Source organism: Podarcis vaucheri, assembly GCF_965113315.1.
Source record: "Podarcis vaucheri genome assembly, chromosome: W".
Taxonomy (NCBI): Eukaryota; Metazoa; Chordata; class Lepidosauria; order Squamata; family Lacertidae; genus Podarcis; species Podarcis vaucheri.
In genome coordinates this window covers 753,515-776,977 of record NC_138757.1, presented here as the reverse complement: position 1 = coordinate 776,977, position 23,463 = coordinate 753,515, and the positions used below count along the sequence as shown (strand labels likewise).

The following is a 23,463-nucleotide window of genomic DNA, read 5'->3' as shown; positions in this document are numbered from 1 at the left end:
CATCCGAAGGGGAGAGGCAAGATGGCGCCGGCCACATTCTTGAGAGCCGATACACAGCTGGGAGGAGCTGGGAGCCCCCACAGGGGGGCGAAGGGACTGTTACTGTTACTGTTGCTGCTGCTGCTGCGACTGTTGCTGTTGCTGAGTCTGAGGACTGTGTGGATGCTGCAACGTGTCTGTGTGAGGAGCCTGGAAAGAGGCCAAGTGCTGGTAGCCCTTTACCCACCAGAGGGGGTGCAGGAAAGCGTCCTGGGAGCCTCGTGAGAAGAGGGGGGGGGCAGGCCAGCAGAAGACACAGTTCAGGCTTTTTCCACTCGTCAATGTTTTGTCTGTGGGTCAGTCAACCATCTGCGTCGATCCTGTCCGCAGAGAGCGAGAGAGGCCGGGCAGGATGACGCCAAGGTCGCTTCCCATGGCAGTCAGCCAGGTTCCCATGGCAGCCAGTCCAGGAGAGGAGGCCAGCATGGGAAAGCGAAGGGAGGACGTGACTCAGGGAGTGAAGAAGATTCTTATCACCTAGCTGCCTCCATGGCAACGCTACGGGACAACTCCAGTGAGGACAGAATGATGCGTTGGGTCATCGACTCAGGAGCCAGACATCACCTGATGCCAGCGCCACCTAGTGGCGAAATGCTGAACTGCAGAGCTGTTTCAGCTGGGAAAACTGTTGTTTTTGCTGATGGATCACAGAGGCCTTTATCTAACGTGGGAAATGTGTTTGTTTCTTTTTTACAGGCGGAGCTGGAAGTCTACGTTGTGCCAGAGATGCATTGTTGTCTTTTATCTGTACCTGCTCTTGTAAAGGAGGGTTATAAGGTTTGCTTTGAAAATGATGCTTGTTCCATTTCCAGGGGTGGGAGACAACTGGTCAGTGTTGCATGTCAGAACAACCTCTTTGTTCTGGAGACACCTCTGGAGGGTAAGGGAGATGCCGAGACAGCACAGGCGAAGTGTGCTAATGTTCCCATTCATGATTCTTGTGTTCACTTGTGGCACAGGAGAATGTCGCACAGCAGTTTGGAAAATGTCCAGAAGTTGCCCCAATGCACGAAAGGTTGCAAACTGAAAGCATGTGGTAAATCCCTGGTTTGTAGGGCATGCAGAAGGGCAAAGGTACAAAGGTTCAGTTATCCCGGAAGGGAGAGGGTAATAATAATAATAATAATAAATTTTATTTATATCCCGCCCTCCCCAGCCGAAGCCGGGCTCAGGGCGGCTAACAACAATCAAATAATCAGTCAAATAATCACACAATCTAAAAATATTTCATTATAAAAATTAATTAAATCAAATTGATGGCAACCAATTAAGCAAAATTCTGTGCAGGTTGCCAGAGGAGGGAGTCAGGCTGCGCCCTGACCAAAGGCCTGGCGGAACAACTCTGTCTTGCAGGCCCTGCGGAAAGATGTCAGGTCCCGCAGGGCCCTAGTCTCTTGTGACAGAGCATTCCACCAGTTTGGAGCCGCAGCCGAGAAGGCCCTGGCTCTAGTTGAGGCCAGCCTAACCTCTCTGAGGCCTGGGACCTTGAGGATGTTACTATTTGCAGACCGTAGGTTTCTCTGTGGGGCATACCAGGAGAGGCGGTCCCGTAGGTACGAGGGTCCTAGGCCGTATAGGGCTTTAAAAGTTAAAACCAGCACCTTAACCCTGATCCTGTACTCCACCGGGAGCCAGTGCAGCTGGTATAGTACCAGATGAATGTGCTCTCGCAGCGAAGACGACCTCCTCGCGACGGTGCGCAAAGGACGCAAGTTCACCAAGTTGGACCTGCGAGGGGCGTACAACCTTATTCGCATACGGGAGGGCGACGAGTGGAAGACGGCCATGTTCATGCCCCTGGGCACCTACGAATACAGAGTTATGCCATTTGGATTACAAAATGGCTCCCACTGTTTTCAAGCTTTCATGCATCACGTGTTAGCGGGGCTCCTCTACAAGAAGTGTGTCTGCTTCCTGGACGACATCCTGATATTTTCTGAATCGCAGCAGGTTCACGACAGAGACGTCAAGGAAGTTCTGCGAAGACTACAGGAGCATAGACTGTACGCCAAGCTGGAGAAGTGCCAGTTCGACATGACGGAGGTGGATTTCCTGGGATACAAATTGTCGGACAAGGGGCTCGCCATGGACAGCGCCAAGGTTCGCGCAGTGTTTGACTGGAAGAGCCCACGCAACCGGAAGGAGGTCCAGCGGTTTGTCGGCTTTGCTAACTTCTATCGCAAGTTCATCAAGGGGTTCGCGATGCAGACGGCGGCCATTACCGACACACTCAGCTCCAAGAAGAAGAAGTTCATCTGGACGGAGCAGGCGGAGCAGTCCTTTCAGAAACTCAAGCGTCTCTTCTCGTCCGAAGAGCAACTACTGCATGTAAATCCCAGCAAACTGATGAGGGTTGAAACGGACGCCTCAGACAGGGCCGTGGGAGCAGTCCTGTTGCAGCAAGACCCGCATGGGGATTGGAGGCCGTGCGCCTTCTACTCCAGGAAGCTCAGCAAGTCGGAGCAGAACTACACCATCTGGGACAGGGAGTTGCTTGCCATTCATGCAGCATTCAAGGCGTGGAGGCACTTCCTGATCGGAGCCAAACACACAGTGCAGGTCCGCACGGACCATAAGAATCTGGAGTACTGGCGCACGGCGAGGTTCCTGAACCAGAGGCACATACGTTGGGCGGAGTTCTTTGTGGACTTCAACTTCAGGATAGAGTACGTCCCAGGTGACAACAACGTCATGGCGGATGCACTGTCCAGGAAGCCGCAATACCTCGAGGAGGCGACGCCAGCGGCAGCCAAGCACATTTTCGCACCAGAAGCGTGGGCGTGCGCTTCGGCAACCGTAGACCTGGATGCTGTACGTCGCGCGTTGCAGGACGACTCCTTCGCACGAGCAAAGATGGAAGAGGTGCACAGGGGCACGGCGAAGAGAGACGAGTTCCAAGTGCGCGACGGGTTGCTCATCCGCAAAGGGGCCATCTACGTGCCGGGAGACGAACTTCGCGCTAAGGTACTGCAGCAGTTGCACGACGCACCCACAGCCGGGCACTTTGGCACAGAGAAGACGATAAAATTAGTCGCTAGAGACTTCTGGTGGCCCAAGATGCAGGGGGAAGTCGCGGACTACGTTGCGAGGTGCGACACCTGCCAGAGGGCTAAGCCGGTGCATAAACCGCCGGCGGGACTGCTGGAACCGCTGCAAACTCCGTTCGAACCGTGGGAGAGGGTGGCCCTGGACTTTGTCACGGATCTGCCCAGCTCGAGGGGCAAGACAGCAGTGCTAGTGGTAGTGGACTTGTTAACCAAAATGGCACATTTCATTCCATGTGCGAAGGTGGCCACGGCGGAACAGACCGCCAAACTGTTCATAGATCACGTGTTCAAAGTTCACGGTCTGCCACGGTCCATACTGTCCGACCGAGGGCGACAGTTCATCTCGAACTTCTGGCAGAAGCTGATGGGCATCCTGAACGTCAAGATCAACCTAGCGTCGGCGAGACACCCGCAGACCAACGGACAAGCGGAGCGGGTCAATGCCATCATGCAGCAGTACCTGAGATGTTACGCAAATCAGCAGCCTGCAACGTGGGTGGACTACCTGCCACTCGCCGAGTTCGCCTACAACAACACGAAGCACGTGTCCACGGGGGTGACGCCGTTCTTCGCCAACAATGGGAGGCATCCCAGAACCTTCCCGGGATTAGAGAGGGTGGGGGAGGGGGAGCCACAGGCAGCGGACGCATTCGCGTCAGAGTTGCAGGAGGTCCACGAACAGCTTCGAAGGCAGTTAGAGCTAGCTAAGCACGCATACAAAGTACAGGCTGACAGACACAGGAGGGTTGGTGAAGAAATACAGGTGGGAGACTGGGTTTGGTTGGCAGCCCAAGCAGTGCCGGCCAGATCGTTAGCTAAGAAGAAGCTCGGGCATAAGCAGCTAGGGCCCTACCAAGTCGAGGCACAGGTCAATCCGGTGGCTTTCCGGCTGACACTTCTGGAGGGATCCAGGATGCATCCGGTATTCCATAGATCAGTGCTCACTCCCTACAAGGCACCTCACAGATTTCAGGAGCCAGGGATGGCACCGAGCCCGCTCGGGGAAAGGACCATGCAGGGGGGGTCGCCAGAGGGGGAGCCCATCAACGAGGTCACAGAGATTTTAGACTCCAGGTGGGGGGAAGAGGGAGTAGAATACCTTCTCGCCAGAGAGGGCACCCCAGCCAGTGCCAACAGCTGAGTGCAGGGCTACGCTTTGGAGGAACCTCTGCTCAAAGACGAGTTTCATGCCCTCTTCCCACACAGGCCCATGCCAGCCGAGTTTTTCGACGACTGGCTTTTCACACCCACGCTTTCAGCCAGCACGTTCCAGGGGTTCGACTCAGACGAGGAACCGACACTGAGCACACGTTCCCCGGAGGGGTCACCCTCGGGATCTGCCTCAGAACCCTCGTATTGGTGGGATGATCGACCAGAGGAGCAGTGGCGCAGGAAGTGGCTGGAGGGTCCCGGGCGAGCAACGTACCCAGAAGAGACCGAGGGAGAGACAGACTTGGACGTGTTCGGGGAGGACCTTGGGTTCGAGCACGGCGGCACAGAGATGGAAGCAGAGGTGATCGACGTCGGCGAGCGCAAGGAGGAAGAGCCGGACTTATCCAGTTGGATGTACGCCGCGGGAAACGAACTGTATCCGGCACTCACCCCCATAACAATGGAGCACCCAGCACCCACACCTGAAGGAGGGGAGGGGGGAAGGGGGGGCTTCGAGGGGGGGATGGATGTCAGGGGTTCAGAAGCAGAGGCACAGGAAAGGGAGGAAACAGAGAGCGAGGGGGAGGAATCCGAAGGAAATATGAGCGATGACAGCGGCCCGAGATCTCTGAGTCTTTCCAGTGAATCGGAAGATTCACAGAAAGGAGCGTCAGTGGTCAGAGCAAGGGGGGCGCCTAGGGGGACACCCCAGGAAGAAGGGACCAGAGGGGACTCAGAGAGCAGCAGTTGGAAATCGGGGCCAGCTTCCCCACCAGAGCGCAGTAGGGAGGAGGGGTCCCAGGTATCGGGATCAGGCGGCTCGCCGCAAGCGGGAGGGCATGAGTCAGGATTGGCCACACCTCCATCGGGGAGCGAGGAAACGGTCAAGAGGAAGGTTGAAGGTTGGGCGCGCGCGCCAAGTTCAAATGCACAGGAAGGCGGCACAGTAAGCAGCCCGGATAGGGAGCCAGGTCCTAAAGCCCGCCGCAAGGAGGGAGAAGAGTCCGGGGGGTCAGCGTCAGAAGAGTCCAGGAAGGAAGAGACCACGGGGGGCAGAGGGACCCAGAGAAGGAAGGAAAGACGGAAGAGGTGGAGTAAGGCTAGAGTATTAAGTTGGTGTACAGGAGGCGGAGACTCAGACGGAGCTTCGCCGTTCTAGCTTCTAAGACGTAGAGCTGCGCGCTGCGGCTTGAAAATGGAAACTGTAACTCAATAAAGACTTTTGTACAGTGTTGCCGGCTAGCGTGGTCCTCTGTGAGCTGGGATCTGGAAGCAGCTCTGACACCAACCATTACTTGAACCTCAAACGCCATGGTGGCTGTCCCCATTAGAGGCCTTCACAGTTAAAAATATAAATATGAATAGCAATTGGGGAACTTACAGCCAACTACTAAAAGAAGATCAAGGGCAAATGAAATTGAAATCATTTGAAGAGATAAGGCATTATCTCACCGATTGGCTACAATACCACCAGTTAAATAATGTATTTAATTCAGATAAAAAAATAGGTTTCGGAAAAGAAGAATCCAAATTACAAATTATATTATTAAAGAACAATAAGAAATTATTATTATCTAAAATTTAAGATCTATTACTTGAATGGGACCTGAAAGATGAGCAAGTAAAAGATGTTATGGTAAAATGGGCCCAGGACATCAGCCACACAATGCAGATGGAGCAGTGGGAAAAACTTTGGAGACCAGACATCAGATTTACTGCCTGTTACACCATTATGGAAAATCTGGTAAAAATGTTATATAGGTGGTATATGACACCCTCTAAATTAGTCAAGGTATATAAACTAAAATCCAACCTGTGTTGGAAATGTAATAAAATTGAGGGGACAATGTTCCATGTATGGTGGGGATGTGAGAAAGTTAAGAACTTCTGGGGATGTATCCATAAAGAATTAAAGAAAAAAAAGTTCGAAATTTCTAGAGAGAAGAAACTGGAGGCGTTCCTATTGGGTATTTTAGGAAATGACATCCCACAGGATAAGAAAAGGATGTTTTTATATGCCACAGTCACAGCCAGATTGCTACCTGCTAGAAATTGGAAAGGAGACATCATTCCCACTAAAGAAGACTGGATAATTAAATTATGTGAATTTATAAGATTGGCCAAATTAACGGCAGCCATAAGAAATCAGTCCAACCAAAATGTAAGGAAGGAATGGCAATGTTTTGAGGACTATATGAAAAAACACTGCTCTAAGAATAATATATTGCTATGCGTAGAATAAGTATGTAAAGATGAATCAAACTAAGGTAAAATTAATAATGGATATATATTGGATAATACAAGACACAATGTTAAACTATTTATAGTACAAAGGATGTCAAGTTGTGGTGGAGGGAAGCTACACGGGTGAAAGTTTTAGTATTTCTTTATTTTTGTGTATATGGGTTTTGTTTTGTTTTTCCCCAAAGTATGATATGCAAAATGGAATAATGATTTTTCTTTTATTTTTCATTTTGAATAAATAAAAAAGTTTTTTTAAAAAAGAAACTAGCTGTCAGCCATCATATACTATACCATAACATTTCCACATTAAGTAAGTTACTTGGCGTACAAGTTCTGTGAAAGGAATGATTTTACCTTAAGAGAGTGGACACTCAGACTGTTTTTAATTTGCTTGTATCGCTGCCCCCAATGATTATTAGTTACTTCTATAAACAAGACAGGAAAATTGGCTTCCAGGTGGAAAAATCAAAATTAGAGACTGAACTATTAGAACCCAATACTAAGAATTTGTCAAGAATGTATAATTTGCTGCTGAAATGGAACACACAAGATGAAACAGTTAAATCAGCTATGATTAAGTGGGCACAGGATGTTGGTCATAACATTATGTTTGCTGACTGGGAATGGTTGTGGAACACCGGAATAAAATTTACGGCATGTAATGCCTTAAAGGAAAATATTATGAAAATGGTCTATAGGTGGTACATGACCCCAGTCAAGCTAGCAAAAATTTACCATTTGCCTGATAACAAGTGTTGGAAATGTAAAGAAACTGAAGGCACTTTCTACCATCTTTGGTGGACATGCCTGAAGATTAAGGCTTTCTGGGAAATGATATATAATGAAATGAAAAAGGTACTTAAATGTACTTTTCCTAAGAAACCAGAGGCCTTTCTCCTGGGCATTGTCGGCCAATTGGTGTCAAAGAAAGATAGAATTTTCTTTATGTACGCCACAACAGCAGCGAGAATACTCATCGCAAAGTATTGGAAGACACAAGATTTACCCACCCTGGAAGAATGGCAGATCAAAGTGATGGACTACATGACATTGGCTGAGATGACTGGCAGAATCCGTGATCAGGGAAAAGAGACGACGGAAGAAGAATGGAAGAAATTTAAAATATATCTTAAGGACTATTATAAACTTGATGAATGCTAGAATGTTGAGGTTTTCAGAAAGAAGGGGTTACAGCAATATAAGATTAGACTAAAGAAAAGATTAACATGACAGAGGTTGGAAAGAAATATTTGGAAGTTGTTAAAAAATTATGAACATTGGGATGCAGAAAGGGGAGGTATGGGGAAGTTCGAGAAAAGAAGTTTACGAAAAATGGTTATGAAACTATACGTGTTTGTATGTCTTTTTATGTGTGTGTTTGTTTAAAAAACTTTGTAAAACTAATTAAAAAAATTTATATATAAAAAAAATGATTATTAGTTACTTACCCTCCGTTGGTTTCTTCATGGCCTTCATTATGCATGGCATGAAGTCAATCTGCTTGTCTGGGCCAAACAACAACAAATCCATGGCTTGTTCTTCCAGCACCATCAACAACATACAGATACCTACAACAATGAAAATGAGAAAGTTCAGAAGCTATCACTGGGTGTTGGCTTAACTCCCGATCTTAATCCACAACCAAAACAAAACCTACTTTTGTAATTGCACCTGCTAGCATGCCACTCAAACTTTTAATCTCTGGAGCCCTCTAGAGCTTGGGAATACAACTCCCATCATCCCTGGCAGCAGACCATATTGACTAGGGCTGATGGGAGTTGGGAGTCCAACAACATCTGGAGGGCATCATGTTAGCTTCCCCTGTTTTTCACTACACATTTCTTTGAACAGGTTGCACAAACATAGTTGAGATGGTGTAATTTTTAAAAATGATATATGCAACAGTTAAATGCCACAAAAAATGTCTGATACAGGTAAAGGAAGGAAAGTTTTCATTCTACAAGGAACAGGAGAAAAGGAGCCTCAGGGCGCAAGCCTGCAGCCCTCTAAATTCTATTAGACTACGATTCCCATCAGCCCCAACTGGCAAGCTAATAGTCCAAGATTATGAGAAACATATTCCAGCAACAGCTAAGACCACAGGTTAGTAAGCTTTTAGCTATATGGACCAATGGTCAAATTCAGTGTAAGGTAGCTTTCCGTGTGCGTGTGTGTGTGTGTGTGTGTGTGTGTGTGTGTGCGCGCGCGCGCATGCATGCATGCATGCACTGGAGGGGAAGACACACAGACTGAGTGTGGGGTGGTTGTACCCAGGCTCACCCCATGCCCATTTTGGGGGCACACACAGTGCTGGCATGAAGCCCTCAGAGGTTTTGTTATGAGCCAATGTTGCCCATGCGCCAAAAGACAAAAAGGTTTAGCCATCTCTGCTGTACTACAATGCTACCACTCTCTATAGAATGGTTCAAGCCTAACATCTCAGCTTGCTTCTACTCACCTAGCCAGTAGTTTTCGTAACTGGTGGTATCATACAGATGGCGAGGCAACAAGATAAGATTCCCCTTCTCAACTATTGCAAGGTTATAAGTATCAGAGTTTTCAAAGTGGTCCAGCTCTATGACTCTGAACAAGCACGTCAACACTTCCTGGATGTTGTAATAGTCGTCCCTGTCCACCTTCCCCAGGCTCCTGGCTTTCAGGATGGCCCACTGACGAATCTGTGGGTTTGGGGGGACACTAGGAATTACTACAGTAAGGAATCACAACAGTAATTGTTAAGACAAATTGGGGCAGGAAGCAAGTTGGCATGAAAAGCAACTATTATAAAGCGTAAGATAAAGGTTCAAATTCCAAACCAGACAGCCTAGATATCTATTTCTAGAAATGCTTATTTGAAGGTTGTGAACTTCCTAGCCTCCTCACTTCCCAACCACCCTAGAAACTGAGGGACAAGAGACCACCTTTTAACAACAACCTTTTTAAAAAAAGATTCTGGGCAGAATTACTAAAAATAGAACTGTGTTAATAACAATGTAGAACAGTTTGGATGTTACTTTGGGTTGTATCCTGTGTCAGTCCTATGCAGAGCAGGCCCACTGAAATTGATGGGCGCTGTCAAGGATGCGCATGGTTGCTCACGAGTAAACAGCCAGGACTCCGACCTGCCTTTTTATAGGTTTTATTTGGTGCAAACTATGTACAGTGCAGAAGTCCAAAGTTCATGTCTGCCTCAGTCAGTAGCAGATTCCAAGAGTGGGTTCTTCCGCGCCCCCCCCCCATCATAAGAAGCTGGACACTCCCAATCTCCTCCTCTTTTCCTTGCGAAAACTAGGCGGCGGAAGCTGCATGTCTGTTTCCCTATCGTTCCTGCCTCCCTCCCCCCTTTTGATGGCAGTCCCCTGACAGGCACGATCAACTTAGGTTTGTTAACTTCAATGGGTGTACTCTTAAGCATAAGTTAGTTCTCAATCAATCTCCTTTATTGGCATAGTAAGAGTATGTCGTATACATGGATTGGAAAACAACACAGGTAACAAAACATAGTAGGAGGCACTTTAGGATAAAACTGTCCAGACGTTGTGAGATACAAAGGTGGCTCTTAGGACCTATGGTGACGTAATTTCATGGCGTCACTCCAAAATCTTGCCGCATTCTCCAAGTCATTCCTACAGTTATTCAACAGATAGGTCACCCTGAAAGATCCCCTCCTTCAATAAGGGGGCCAAATAGAATCATAGAATCATAGAATCATAGAGTTGGAAGAGACCACAAGGGCCATCGAGTCCAACCCCCTGCCAAGCAGGAAACACCATCAGAGCACTCCTGACATATGGTTGTCAAGCCTCTGCTTAAAGACCTCCAAAGGAGGAGACTCCACCACACTCCTGGGCAGCAAATTCCACTGTCGAACAGCTCTTACTGTCAGGAAGTTCTTCCTAATGTTTAGGTGGAATCTTCTTTCTTGTAGTTTGGATCCATTGCTCCGTGTCCGCTTCTCCGGAGCAGCAGAAAACAACCTTTCTCCCTCCTCTATGTGACATCCTTTTATATATTTGAACATGGCTATCATATCACCCCTTACCCTCCTCTTCTCCAGGCTAAACATGCCCAGCTCCCTTAGCCGTTCCTCATAAGGCATCGTTTCCAGGCCTTTGACCATTTTGGTTGCCCTCCTCTGGACACGTTCCAGTTTGTCAGTGTCCTTCTTGAATTGTGGTGCCCAGAACTGGACACAGTACTCCAGGTGTGGTCTGACCAGAGCAGAATACAGTGGCACTATTACTTCCCTTGATCTAGATGCTATACTCCTATTGATGCAGCCCAGAATTGCATTGGCTTTTTTAGCTGCCGCGTCACACTGTTGGCTCATGTCAAGTTTGTGGTCAACCAAGACTCCTAGATCCTTTTCACATGTACTGCTCTCAAGCCAGGTGTCCCCCATCTTGTATTTGTGCCTCTCATTTTTTTTGCCCAAGTGCAATACTTTACATTTCTCCCTGTTAAAATTCATCTTGTTTGTTTTTGCCCAGTTCTCTAATCTGTCAAGGTCGTTTTGAAGTGTGATCCTGTCCTCTGGGGTGTTAGCCACCCCTCCCAGTTTGGTGTCATCTGCAAATTTGATCAGGATGCCCTTGAGTCCATCATCCAAGTCGTTGATAAAGATGTTGAATAAGACCGGGCCCAAGACAGAACCCTGTGGCACCCCACTAGTCACTCTTCTCCAGGATGAAGAGGAACCATTGATGAGCACCCTTTGGGTTCGGTCAGTCAGCCAGTTACAAATCCACTGAGTGGTAGCATAGTCAAGACCGCATTTTACCAGCTTCTTTACAAGAATATCATGGGGCACCTTGTCAAATGCCTTGCTGAAATCAAGGTAGGCTACATCCACTGCGTTCCCTTCATCTACCAGGCTTGTAATTCTGTCAAAAAACGAGATCAGGTTAGTCTGACATGACTTATTTTTCAGAAATCCATGCTGACTATTGGTGATCACAGCATTCCTTTCTAGGTGCTCACAGACTGTTTGCTTAATGATCTGCTCCAGAATCTTCCCTGCTATTGATGTCAGACTGACTGGGCGGTAATTATTTGGGTCCTCTCTTTTCCCCTTTTTGAAAATAGGGACAACATTTGCCCTCCTCCAGTCTGCCGGGACTTCGCCTGTTCTCCAGGAATTCTCAAAGATGACTGCCAGTGGTTCTGAGATCACATCTGCCAGTTCTTTTAATACTCTTGGATGCAGTTCATCTGGCCCTGGAGACTTGAATACATCTAAACTAGCCAAATATTCTTGTACTATCTCCTTAGTTATTCTGGGCTGTGTTTCCTTTGCTGAATCATTTGCTCCAAATTCTTCAGGTCGGGCATTGTTTTCTTTATCGGAGAAGACTGAGGCAAAGAAGGCATTGAGTAGTTCAGCCCTTTCTGTGTCCCCTGTTTGCATTTCACCATCTTCTCCTCTGAGTGACCCCACAGTTTCTTTGTTCTTCCTTTTGCTACGAACATACCCATAAAAGCCTTTTTTGTTGCTTTTAACCTCTCTAGCAAGCCTGAGTTCATTCTGTGCTTTAGCTTTTCTGACTTTGTGTCTACATGTGCTGGCTATTTGTTTGAATTCCTCTTTGGTGGTTTCCCCCCTTTTCCATTTTTTGTACACATCCTTTTTTAATCTTAATTCAGTTAAAAGTTCTTTAGATAGCCACCCTGGCTTCTTTAGGCACCTTCCATGTTTCCGTCTCATTGGTATTGCCTGACGTTGTGCTTTTAGTATCTCCCTCTTAACAAACTCCCAGCCATCATGAACTCCCTTTCCTTTTAGTATTGTTGTCCATGGGATCTCACCCAGCACTTCCCTAAGTTTTATGAAGTCGGCTTTCTTAAAGTCAAGAAATTGAGTCCTAGTATGCTTGGCTGCTCCTTTCCGCTGTATAGTAAACTTCAGAAGAGCATGATCACTCGCGCCTAATGATCCTTCCACTTCTACCCCACTAACCAGGTCATCAACATTGGTTAGGACCAGATCTAAAATGGCTGTTCCTCTTGTTGCTTCTCCCACTTTCTGGACAATGAAGTTGTCTGCAAGGCCAGTGAGGAATCTGTTTGACCTTATGCTCTTGGCTGAGTTTGACGTCCAACAAATATCTGGGTAATTGAAGTCCCCCATTACTACTACCTCCCTTCCTTTTGCATGCTTGGCCATCTGTTCCAGGAAGGCATCATCTATGTCCTCCGTTTGGCTTGGGGATCTATAGTAAACTCCCACAATGAGGTCTCTGTTATTCTTCTCTCCCTTAATTTTGACCCAAATGCTCTCACTTTGGCTTTGAGGATCTAAATCTTGGATCTCTTCACAGGTATACACATCCCTGACATATAACGCCACTCCTCCTCCTTTCTTGTCTGGTCTGTTTCTCTGAAATAGATTGTATCCCCCCATTATTACATTCCAATCGTGGGACTTATCCCACCAGGTTTCAGTGATGCCTATTATGTCATATTTAGTTTGCTGTACCAAGAGCTCAAGCTCATCTTGTTTATTTCCCATGCTTTGCGCATTAGTGTACAGACATTGAAGTCCATTAATCATTCCCCCGTGTCTCTTATTTAAGGATTTTTTCCTCCCACCACTAGGTCCGTGTGCTGTTTTCTCCATTTGGTCTATGACATTTGGATGATCATCTTCATTAATTGATAGGCTCCTACCTTCAGGAGCACTGTCTCCCTCCCCCACATTAATCAGTTTAAAGCCCTCCTGATGAGGTTTCTGAGATTTTTGGCAAAAACATTTCTCCCAACCGTTGTGAGGTGCAGCCCATCACTTGCCAGAAGTCCATCTTCAAGAAACTGCAGTCCGTGATCTAAGAATCCAAACCGTTCCTGTTTACACCATTTGCGAAGCCAGCTGTTCACTTCCACTATTTTCCCCTCTCTCCCTGGGCCACGTCGTTCAACTGGGAGGACAGATGAGATGACAATTTGTGCATTTAGTTGCTTCAATTTCCTGCCGAGAGCCTCGTAGTCTCTTTTGATCTTCTGGAGGCTATTGCTTGCAGTGTCATTGGTTCCCACATGAACCAAGAGGAAGGGGTATTTGTCAGTGGGTTTTATGATTCCTTGCAGTCGTTCAGTTACATCTTGGATCTTAGCCCCGGGGAGACAGCACACTTCCCGAGACATCTTGTCAGGCCCACAGATCACTGCTTCTGTTCCCCTCAGTAGGGAATCCCCTATCACCACTACACGCCTCCTCTTGGGTTTGGTCGGGGTTCTTCCGTGAGCTGTCCGTTCCAAGGTCGCCTGCACATTCCCTGAGGACTGACTTTGCTGCTCGTCTTCATATACCTGATCGACTGTAATGAGGGAGAGATCCTCAAATGGAGTCTGCTCTTCGTCTTCCATGCTAGGGGAGAGGACCTCAAAGCGATTGTGTATTTCTAAGCAATCAGAGCGAACCCTGGGCCTCCTACTTCTTTGAGTCACGTTTCTCCATATATCTGGCTCCTGTGTTGGTGAACTAGACTCCTTCTCAGGGGAGTCCCCTGTCTCCTCCTTGGTGGAGACGGTGTGCTCTGTTGCTTCCAAGAAGAGCTCCAGCTCTCTAATTCTTTGGAGCGTAGCTACACGTTCCTCCAGTTGCTGGACTTTGTCTTTTAAGAGAGCAATCAACATGCAATTGCTGCAGGTAAAGCTGCCTGCAACCTTTGGCAAGATGGCAAACATTGCGCAGGAATCGCAGGCGACTGCAGCTGTTCCCTCCCCTTCCATCTTGAGATCGTGTCGTTGGGGTTGGCTACAGAGGTCCTCCATCATAAAAAGCTTGAAGACAGGACAAATAACTTCCCCCACACAAAAAAACACCTAGATCTCCCCCCACAAACGTTTGAGACTAGCTCCCCTAAATCTAAAAGATGGATCTAACTGCGCGCGTCGCTAGGCGCGCGCCGCTGCCCTGCAAACTCTGATAAGCTCCTCCCACAGCTAATCCCCTGCCTCAACAGAAACCCTGCCCCCTCTGAGCTTTACACAGGGAAAACAGCTAATGAGCCACAAAGAAACACACACACACAAAAGAAAACCCTTTTTGCTCCTTCTTCAACTGATGCCCTGCAAACTCTCAATACTAATCATTTATTTTTGCATAAACTGGGCAATGAAACAAAACGTGTGTGATAGATACAGCCTGTTTTGTGCCACAAGGGCAGTACCTTTCAGAATAAGGGATTTTCAAGAATCTAACATCTTACTAGATGGCAAGATGTGAAATCTTGAGAGGGAAATAGCTCTGCTTAGGTGGGGAGCATAAAGGTAATGTAAATATGGAGGGCCCTGGCCAAATGAGGGTAGAATTCCCAACCCCAATGGGGAACAGGTTTTATTGGCTGTACTGCTAAGGGCTTGGAATTCAATCTCTAGGATTCTGCACTTGATTGTCTGGAATGCTTGCAATTATGGGAGCATAAGCAGCGACTCGAGTGATAGGCCACATGTTCTGATTCTGCTTTCAATGCGAGCCAACCATTTGGAGTGGTGGGATTCCACCAGCATATGGAAAGTTAAAGAAGATGGGTCAGACTTCTTTATATGCAAACTCGGCCAAGAGGAGCAAGGCCACCCAGTCATCCTGCTGGTAACTGACGTACCAACACAGGTACTGCTGCAGTGTGTTGCTGGTTCTCTCTGCCTCTCTGTTGGTCTCCGGATGATGAGCTGAAGAGAGGCACAGTTCCATGTCCAGAAGTTGCATGAGCTTCTTACAGAACTGGGAGGTGAATTGGGTTCCTCTTTCAGACACAATTCGCTGTGGCAGACTGTGCAGCTTGAAGACATGATCTACGAAGAACTGGGCTGTCTCTTAGGCTGTTGGAAGCCCCTTGCAAGACACAAAATGTGCCATCTTGGTAAACAGGTCCACCACCACCCAGATCACAGTCTGCTGTCACGAGGACGGCAGTTCAGTAATGAAGTCCATGGCTATGGTCTCCCAGGGCCCCTGCGGTGTAGGCAGGGGTTGCAGTAGCCCCACCAGGGCTTCTTGAGGCCGCTTGGCACACTGACAGCTTTTGCAGGCGTGAACCTACTCCTTGACTGTCAGGAAACTGACATCAGAGCAACAGGCGAAGGAGAGGCTCTCTGATTCTGCAGGGGAAGGAACAAGCACTAGGGGGAGACGCAGCTTGATGGAGGGGGAAGGAAATCAGCGTAACACCAAGGAGCCAGGAGAGCAAATGGGAGAAGAGGTGGAAGGGCTCCGGGATTCTTCCTTGGAAGTCAGTGAGGAGAGCCCTGGTCCTCCACTACCCACGCCCTCCTTGCGCAGGAGACTCCCGCGCAATGAGAGGCGGAGACGATTGGGAGTCAAACAACTCTTATGCTGGCAACGGTTTAAGAAACGCCCACAGACAGACTCTGCGAGCGACTGAGGCAGCCACACTGAGATGGGCTGTGCAGTCAGGACGGTTTAACCCAGGCAGCCAAGCTCCAAAAGGGGACAGTTTACGCACGAGTAACTCCAAACCATTACAGCAGTCTGTCTGTCACCGAAAGTTGCTCGTGCGCAACAAGTAGGCGGCATCATGAGTAAGACGGGAGAAGTCAGAGCCACTGAGGGGGCTGCTGGAGGACAATCGCTGGAGGAGAGAAACCGCGACTTGGAACAGCACATAGCCCTCTTGATAGCGAGGCTGGACGAACGACGGTCTCAGGATGCCCAGGAGAGGCCCACCCCCATAGCAAGGAAGGTACCGGGACTGGTGCATAAGTTTGGGGGGAGACCTCAGGATTATGGGGCGTTTAGAACAGAAATAGAATATGCCTTGAAACTGCAACAGAGCGATTTTGAAGATGACGCATCGCGGGTTGCCTATATTGTGGGGCACCTGCAGGATGGGGCTAGACAGTGGATCAGGCCCCTTATGGCGACGCAAAATGCTGCCATGCAGGACCTGGGGAAATTTTTCCAGGCAATGGACGCAATGTTTTCCAGTGATGTGCAACAAAGTGTGACAAAACGGGAACTGATGAACTGTAAGCATGTAGGATATTTCCGTTCCACCTTAAAAGGGAGCAGGCTTTGTAAGTAACAGAGTCTGCGCATGTCCTGTTCACAGGATGTTTATGTTTGCTATTCCTTTCGATTTCAGTCGGGACAGAGACGCTGACAAAGAACGGTCATGTTTTTCTTTGTTCTGTTCTACGCTAAATAAAGTCTGTAAATATGCTAAATATGCTCTTCTGCGGTGCAAGCTTTCTGCTGTGTTTCTGCTGATAAACATTGTGCACAAGCCTGGAATGTGGCAATCTATTTCCAGAACGGCTTCGTGTCGCTAACTGCTGGATCTGCCTGTCTACGGGAGATCGATGGACGTCCGACAGCCAGCTTGGGGCCATGATGGACAATATCTCCCTGGCAGTTTCCCAACAACAAGGTTTCGGGCCCAGATTCACAGCACCTACAGGAGAGTAAAAGCTGCAACAGACTGCGTCAGAGAGGTATGTTGTGGGAAAAGCGAAAGAAAGGGACGCTTTTCTGTTTACCTTGCAAGGAGCCTTTGGAACTCCGGCAGATTAATGGCCCTGGGAGCCGAGCCAGAGAGTTCGTGATTAATGGGCTGCCAAGATAAGGAGTCTTTGAAGGCATAAAAGGCTCACAGCTCAAGCAAAAAGCTGGAATGGAGTTTTTCCACGCTTTTGAAGCTTCTGAGGCCCCTGTGTGCCCGAAGTTGGATGGGCAGAATTATGAAACCTGGGCAAAGTGGTGTGAATCTTTGCTGCGTCAGTTTCGGGTGTGGCATACCGTGAGTGAGGCCCCCCCAGTTCCTCTGACAGAGAGATGGAAAGCCGATGATTCGAAGGCGATAGACATAATAGTCTTATCCGTATCTCTTGAGGAAATTAAGATGCTGGCTGGCAACACCACTGCACGTGGAATGTGGAATGCTTTGATGAAAGCTCACAAGCCAATAATCCCAGCCCAGAGTTTGACTGCATCGGAGGTTCTAGCTGTTTCCCAGAATGCGAGTGAATGCAGGGATGCTGAGGGCACCGGTTGCAAGCTGCAGGGGGAGCTGACCGTCACGTCATCCCAGGCAGCATACCAGCCTCCAGGGGGAGCCAAGGAGTCAGCAGCTGAGAGCTCTGTTTCTCGTGAGAACCAAGGTCATCGCCTTTGCAGAGGCCGGAAAGGCAAAGGTAAACACAGGCAGGCGTCTGCAGATGGCCCGAAGCAGAGGGAGGGTGAAGAGCCTGCGCCAGGGAAAAACAAAGCGTTGTTTGCTGGCACAGCTTCACCAAAGGCTAAAGGCACGTCTGCTGACCAGAAGCAGGGGGGCAAGCTGCAAAAGCCCACGCCAGTGGAAAACAAGGCTATGTTTGCTGGCACAGCTTCACCAAAGGCTAAAGGCATGTCTGCTGGCCAGGAGCAGCAGGGGGGCAAGCTGCAAAAGCCCACGCCAGTGGAAAACAAGGGTTTGCTTGCTGTAAAGACTGCTCCAACAGCCAAAGGCAGGTTTATTGTCGATTCAGGTGCCACCCGCCACATCACGAAGGACCGCCATCTCTTTATCTCCTTCAAGCCTCAGGAAGGTGAGATCCACCTGGCTGATGGAAGGACGTTGCAAATTGCAGGAGAAGGGACAGTGAAACTTGCAAGTCTGCACACTACCATCAGTAATGTACTTTTTGTTCCAGGAGCTGCAAGCAACTTGCTTAGCGTCCCACAGCTTACTGGGCGTGGTTTTCAGATTTCCTTCAAGAGGAGCGTCTGTGTCATCAGTAAAGGCAAAGAGGACTATTTGCATGCAAAGTTTATGGATGGTTTGTTCCATATAACTTATGATGACACTCCTGTTGTGTCTAAAGCTGATTCTTGTTGTGTTGCACAAACTAACAAAGTTCTTCATGCAGGTTGCATTCATGATGCGCATCGAAGGTTTGGTCACCTCTCTTGGAAGGCACTGGCCAAGATGCCAGAGGTGGTTGAAGGTTTGAACATCAAACCCTGTAAATTTCAAATGAAATGTGTATCTTGTGCAGAGAACAAGGTGAAGGTTGCTCCAAAAGGCAAGGAGTCTAGCAGGCAGGCTTCCAAACCCTACCAGCTAGTGCATGCGGACCTGGTTGGGCCACTAGCGCCCTCTTTAGGAGGAGCAAGGTACTTCATGATTCTGATTGATTCTTTTTCCAGGTTCATTCATGTGTTTTTGCTCGAACAGAAATCGCAAGCGTTTCCGAAGTTTAAGGCATTCTGTGCTTGGTTGGAGAATGTGCACGGTAAACGTATTTCCTGTTTGTTTACCGATCGGGGCAGGGAGTTTACTTCTCAGCAGTTTGAAGCTTTCCTGACTGAGAAGGGAATCCAGCATGACATGTCAACGCCCAGATCGCCATGGATGAATGGGCTTGCGGAGAGAGCAAATCAGACATTGCTGCAAGGAATAAAAACCTTGTTGCATGATGCCAATCTCCCTGGTAAGTTTTGGGGGGAAGCTCTGGGGAATTTGGTTTATTCCTTTAACCGCAGATTGTCATCACCCATTGGCTGTACCCCCTATGAGAGGATGTTTGGCAAGAAGCCCAACATCAAGCACATGAGAATTTTTGGTTCTGACATGTGGGTACACTCCCCACAAACCCACAAGCTTGGGAAGCGTGGGGCACATGGTTTGTTCATGGGGTACGAAAAAGGTGCATACAGGGTATGGATGACTGACTCTAAATCCATAAAGTTCACAAGGAGTGTTGAGTACAATCCTAAGTGGGGGGAAAATGTGGGAATTTTCCAGAGTTACCCAGAGGAGGATGAAGGTGATGTCAAGCAAGCAGCTAAAGCTGAGGAAGCTGCTGAAGATGATGAGGATGATGATGATGATGATGATGATCAGAGTTCGGATTCCAGTTCAGTGGGCAGTGCTGCTGCTGGTGTCAGTGACAGTGATGACACAGCAGACTACCAGAGCGCAAAGGCCTCAGTCAGACCATCTGATGCGTCTGACAATGAACTGGAAGAACCACTGTTCACCATTGGTCATTTTTCTCCTAAGAAAGAGGAGATGAGTCCAGAAGACTTGCGTCTAGTACGTAGGTCTGAAAGGGCGACCAAAGGCAGACCTCCAAAGAGGTATGCTGATGAGTTTGCTAAGACAGCAACTGCTGTTCTTAGTAGCTCAGAGAAGGTGTGGGAACCTTCAAGCTTCAAAGAGGTTCAGGAGTTAACCTCTAAAGATGCTGAGCCTTGGCTTAATGCCATGAAGGCTGAAGTTGATTCCTTGAACAGGAACCAAACTTGGGAACTGGTACCGGTAGTCCCAGGAATGAGACTGGTTGGCAGCAAATGGGTCTTCAAGGCCAAGACAGACCAGAATGGCAAGGTAGTCAGACACAAAGCCAGATTGGTTGCCAGAGGTTTTTCACAGGTACCAGGACAGGATTACCACGAGACCTACTCACCCACAGTCAAATATGAGAGCATTCGGCTGATGCTCAAGATTGCTGCGGAGGAGAAACTGCGTGTTACCCATCATGACATTAATACAGCTTTTTTGTACGGGATTTTGAACGAGGAGCTGTTCATGCTTCCACCTGATGGGATGGAGATACAGAAGGGAATGGTCTGTAAACTGCGGAAATCCTTATATGGTCTTAAGCAGAGTGCCAGGTGTTGGAACACAAAACTCACTGAGACATTGCTTTCTCTAGGTTTTCACCAGGGCAAAGCTGATCCATGTGTGTTTGTCAAGGAGGAGGGGCAAAACAAACTGTATTGTTTATGTTTTGTTGATGATCTTCTGATGTTTTGGAAGAATCAGGCTTTTTACCAAAGCACCCTAGCTCAACTGAAGGAGCACTTTGACATGAAGGATCTTGGTGAGGTATCCAACTATCTTTCTCTGCAGGTGGAGAAGGACCAAGCAGGTAATTTTCTGGTACACCAAACACAGAAAATTGCTGATGTATTAACCAGGTTGAATTTGGTTGATGCAAACCCAGCAGACACACCGATGGTGACAGGTTACCAGGTAGACAGTACTGCTGAAGCGTTTTCTGACACAACGCTGTACAGATGCATTCTAGGCAAGCTGAATTTCATTGCCAGATGTTCAAGACCTGGCATTGCTGTAAGCTGTAATCTGCTTAGCAGACATGCCAACAATCCTACGATTCAGGATTGGAAAGCTCTGAAGCGCATAGCCCGCTATTTGAAAGGGACTATGCACTACAGGCTGAGGTTCACCAGTCAGAAGACTGGAGGTCTTGAAATCTTTGCTGATGCAAGTTTTGGAAGTGACACCACGGATGGTACAAGCACTTCTGGAGTATGCTACATGTACAACCACTGCCTGTTTGACTGGTTGTGCAAGAAGCAAACAACAGTGAGCCTAAGTTCCTGTGAAGCAGAACTCAATGCTCTGTCATTTTCACTCATGGATTGTGAATGGTTGATGCAACTGTTTAAGGACATCAGGGTGTCTGTGAAATGTCCTGTACAAGTGAATCAAGACAATAGATCGTGTTTGGCTTTGCTGAACTCAGAGAGTTGCAAGCAAAGAACCAAGTACTTGCAGATTAAGCTACATCGTGCAAGAGAGTGTATTCAGAAAGGACTGATTCAGGTGTCCTACATGGCAGGAAATGAAATTCCTGCTGATCTGTTGTCTAAGGTTGTTAACAGAGAACAACTTAAGGTTTATGTACAAAAGTTGCAATTGGGTTGAACCACAGGTACTACAGGTTACACGGAAAGGGGGAGGATGTTAGGATATTTCCGTTCCACCTTAAAAGGGAGCAGGCTTTGTAAGTAACAGAGTCTGCGCATGTCCTGTTCACAGGATGTTTATGTTTGCTATTCCTTTCGATTTCAGTCGGGACAGAGACGCTGACAAAGAACGGTCATGTTTTTCTTTGTTCTGTTCTACGCTAAATAAAGTCTGTAAATATGCTAAATATGCTCTTCTGCGGTGCAAGCTTTCTGCTGTGTTTCTGCTGATAAACATTGTGCACAAGCCTGGAATGTGGCAATCTATTTCCAGAACGGCTTCGTGTCGCTAACTGCTGGATCTGCCTGTCTACGGGAGATCGATGGACGTCCGACAGCCAGCTTGGGGCCATGATGGACAATATCTCCCTGGCAGTTTCCCAACAGGGAGACCAGTCAGTTAGAGAGTACTGGTCACGTTTTGCAATGATAGTTCACCGTCTCGGGTGGCAGCTGGACTCTGAACCCATACAAATGTTGTTTGAGGAGGGGTTGTCACCAACAGTCAAGGATGAGCTTTCGCGCGCACCCCGCCCACAGTCCATGGACCAGCTGACCAAAGCAGCACTTGCGATTGGTGTACGGCAGGAAGCATGGGCGCAGGAGAGGCGGGAAAGGAGAGAGCAGCGTTGCCATGACTACCGCATTCCTGAAATACCAAGGCAGCTTTCCCCGCAGGAGGAGCCAATGGAAATAGGTGGCGCGCGCGCCCAGGAGGTTTCAAACTCCAGCGAAGGGCGCAAGAGGAAGGGAAAGGACGTTAAAACGACCAAGAAATGTTTCCTCTGCCAGCGGCCAGGACATTTTGCCAGAGTCTGCCCGCAGAGAAAGGCCTGGCAAGGAATGGTGGGGGCCGTGGGAGGTGAGGAGGAAGAGCAACAGACACAGGAACAGGGAAACGGGAACGCTTGGCTGCCAATCAGCGGGCACAGCAGCCAGGCCAGCAACCAGTAAAAGTGCCCAAACCAGATTCCCCAAGGGCAGCGATAGCCATTGAGGTGGTGCTAGAACTCCCGAATGGGCACCCAGTCAAGGTTCAGGCGATGCTGGACTCAGGGAGCTCCTGCAATTTCTTCAGCAAGGACTTTGCATTAGAGCACCAGCTTCACTTGCTACCTTCGGATTTTAATAATAATAATAATAATAAATTTTATTTATATCCTGCCCTCCCCAGCCGAAGCCGGGCTCAGGGCGGCTAACAACAATAAAACAGTATAAAAGTATAACATAAACAACACTCTAAAATCATTCATTGTAAAATTAATTAATTCAGGCCACTGGCAACCATTGGGCCAGAGCTCCGCGAAGATTGCCGAGGGAGGGAGTCAGGCTGTGCCCTGGCCAAAGGCCTGGTGGAACAGCTCTGTCTTGCAGGCCCTGCGGAAAGATGTCAAGTCCCGCAGGGCCCTGGTCTCTTGTGACAGAGTGTTCCACCAGATCGGAGCCACAGCCGAAAAAGCCCTGGCTCTAGTTGAGGCCAGCCTAACTTCTCTGTGGCCTGGGACCTTGAAGATGTTTTTATTTCAAGACCGTAAGTTTCTCTGTGGGGCATACCAGGAGAGGCGGTCCCGTAGGTACGAGGGTCCTAGGCCGTATAGGGCTTTAAAGGTTAAAACCAGCACCTTAAATCTGATCCTGTACTCCACCGGGAGCCAGTGCAGCTGGTGTAGCACCGGGTGAATGTGATCTCGCAGCGAAGACCTCGTAAGGAGTCTCGCTGCAGCATTCTGCACCCGCTTCCCTTGCAAGTAACCACCATTGATGGGAGGGAGCTTATTGGAGGGGAAGTGACCCACCAGACCCCACCAATGAGAATGAGGGTGTCTAGGCACTCAGAGACGATCGCCTTTCACGTTGCCTCACTAGCGGGGCCCCCAATAATATTAGGAATGAGCTGGCTAGCACAACATGATCCTGTGGTGGCGTGGTATCAGAGGACAGTCAGCTTTGGGTCAGCCTACTGCCTGGAGCACTGCCTAGGAGGGGACACACCAAGGATGAGTGTCGCCCGAGTGGCAGGAATGGCAGTGGGACGGAAGGGGGAGGTGCCGCCACAATATGCTGATCTGAAGGAGGTCTTCAGTGAGAAGGAGGCAGATAGGCTACCACCCCACAGGCCCTTTGACTGCCAAATCAACTTGCTCCCGGGTGCACAGCTGCCGGTGGGTAAGCTGTATGCCATGTCGGACAGGGAGATGAAGGAGTTACGGGAGTTTATTAACAAAAACCTAAAGAGAGGATTCATAAGAGAGTCGAAAGCAGTGGGGG

The 23,463-nt window shown here is 48.4% G+C and overlaps 1 protein-coding gene across 1 annotated transcript in view; it reads right to left on the bottom strand.

Annotated features, from left to right (window-relative positions):
- Positions 1-336: 336 nt before the first annotated feature.
- Positions 337-23,463, bottom strand: part of LOC309523387 (putative helicase senataxin) — a gene marked incomplete at its 3' end in the record, with an annotated part of 60,354 nt that continues 37,227 nt past the window's right edge. Inside the window, exons 4-6 of the mRNA XM_082207161.1 lie at positions 8,941-9,160; positions 7,931-8,050; positions 337-359 (exon numbers count right to left, since the gene is read on the bottom strand). Coding sequence (XP_082063287.1) covers positions 337-359; positions 7,931-8,050; positions 8,941-9,160 — 363 coding nt within the window. The remainder of the gene's footprint in view (positions 360-7,930; positions 8,051-8,940; positions 9,161-23,463) is intronic.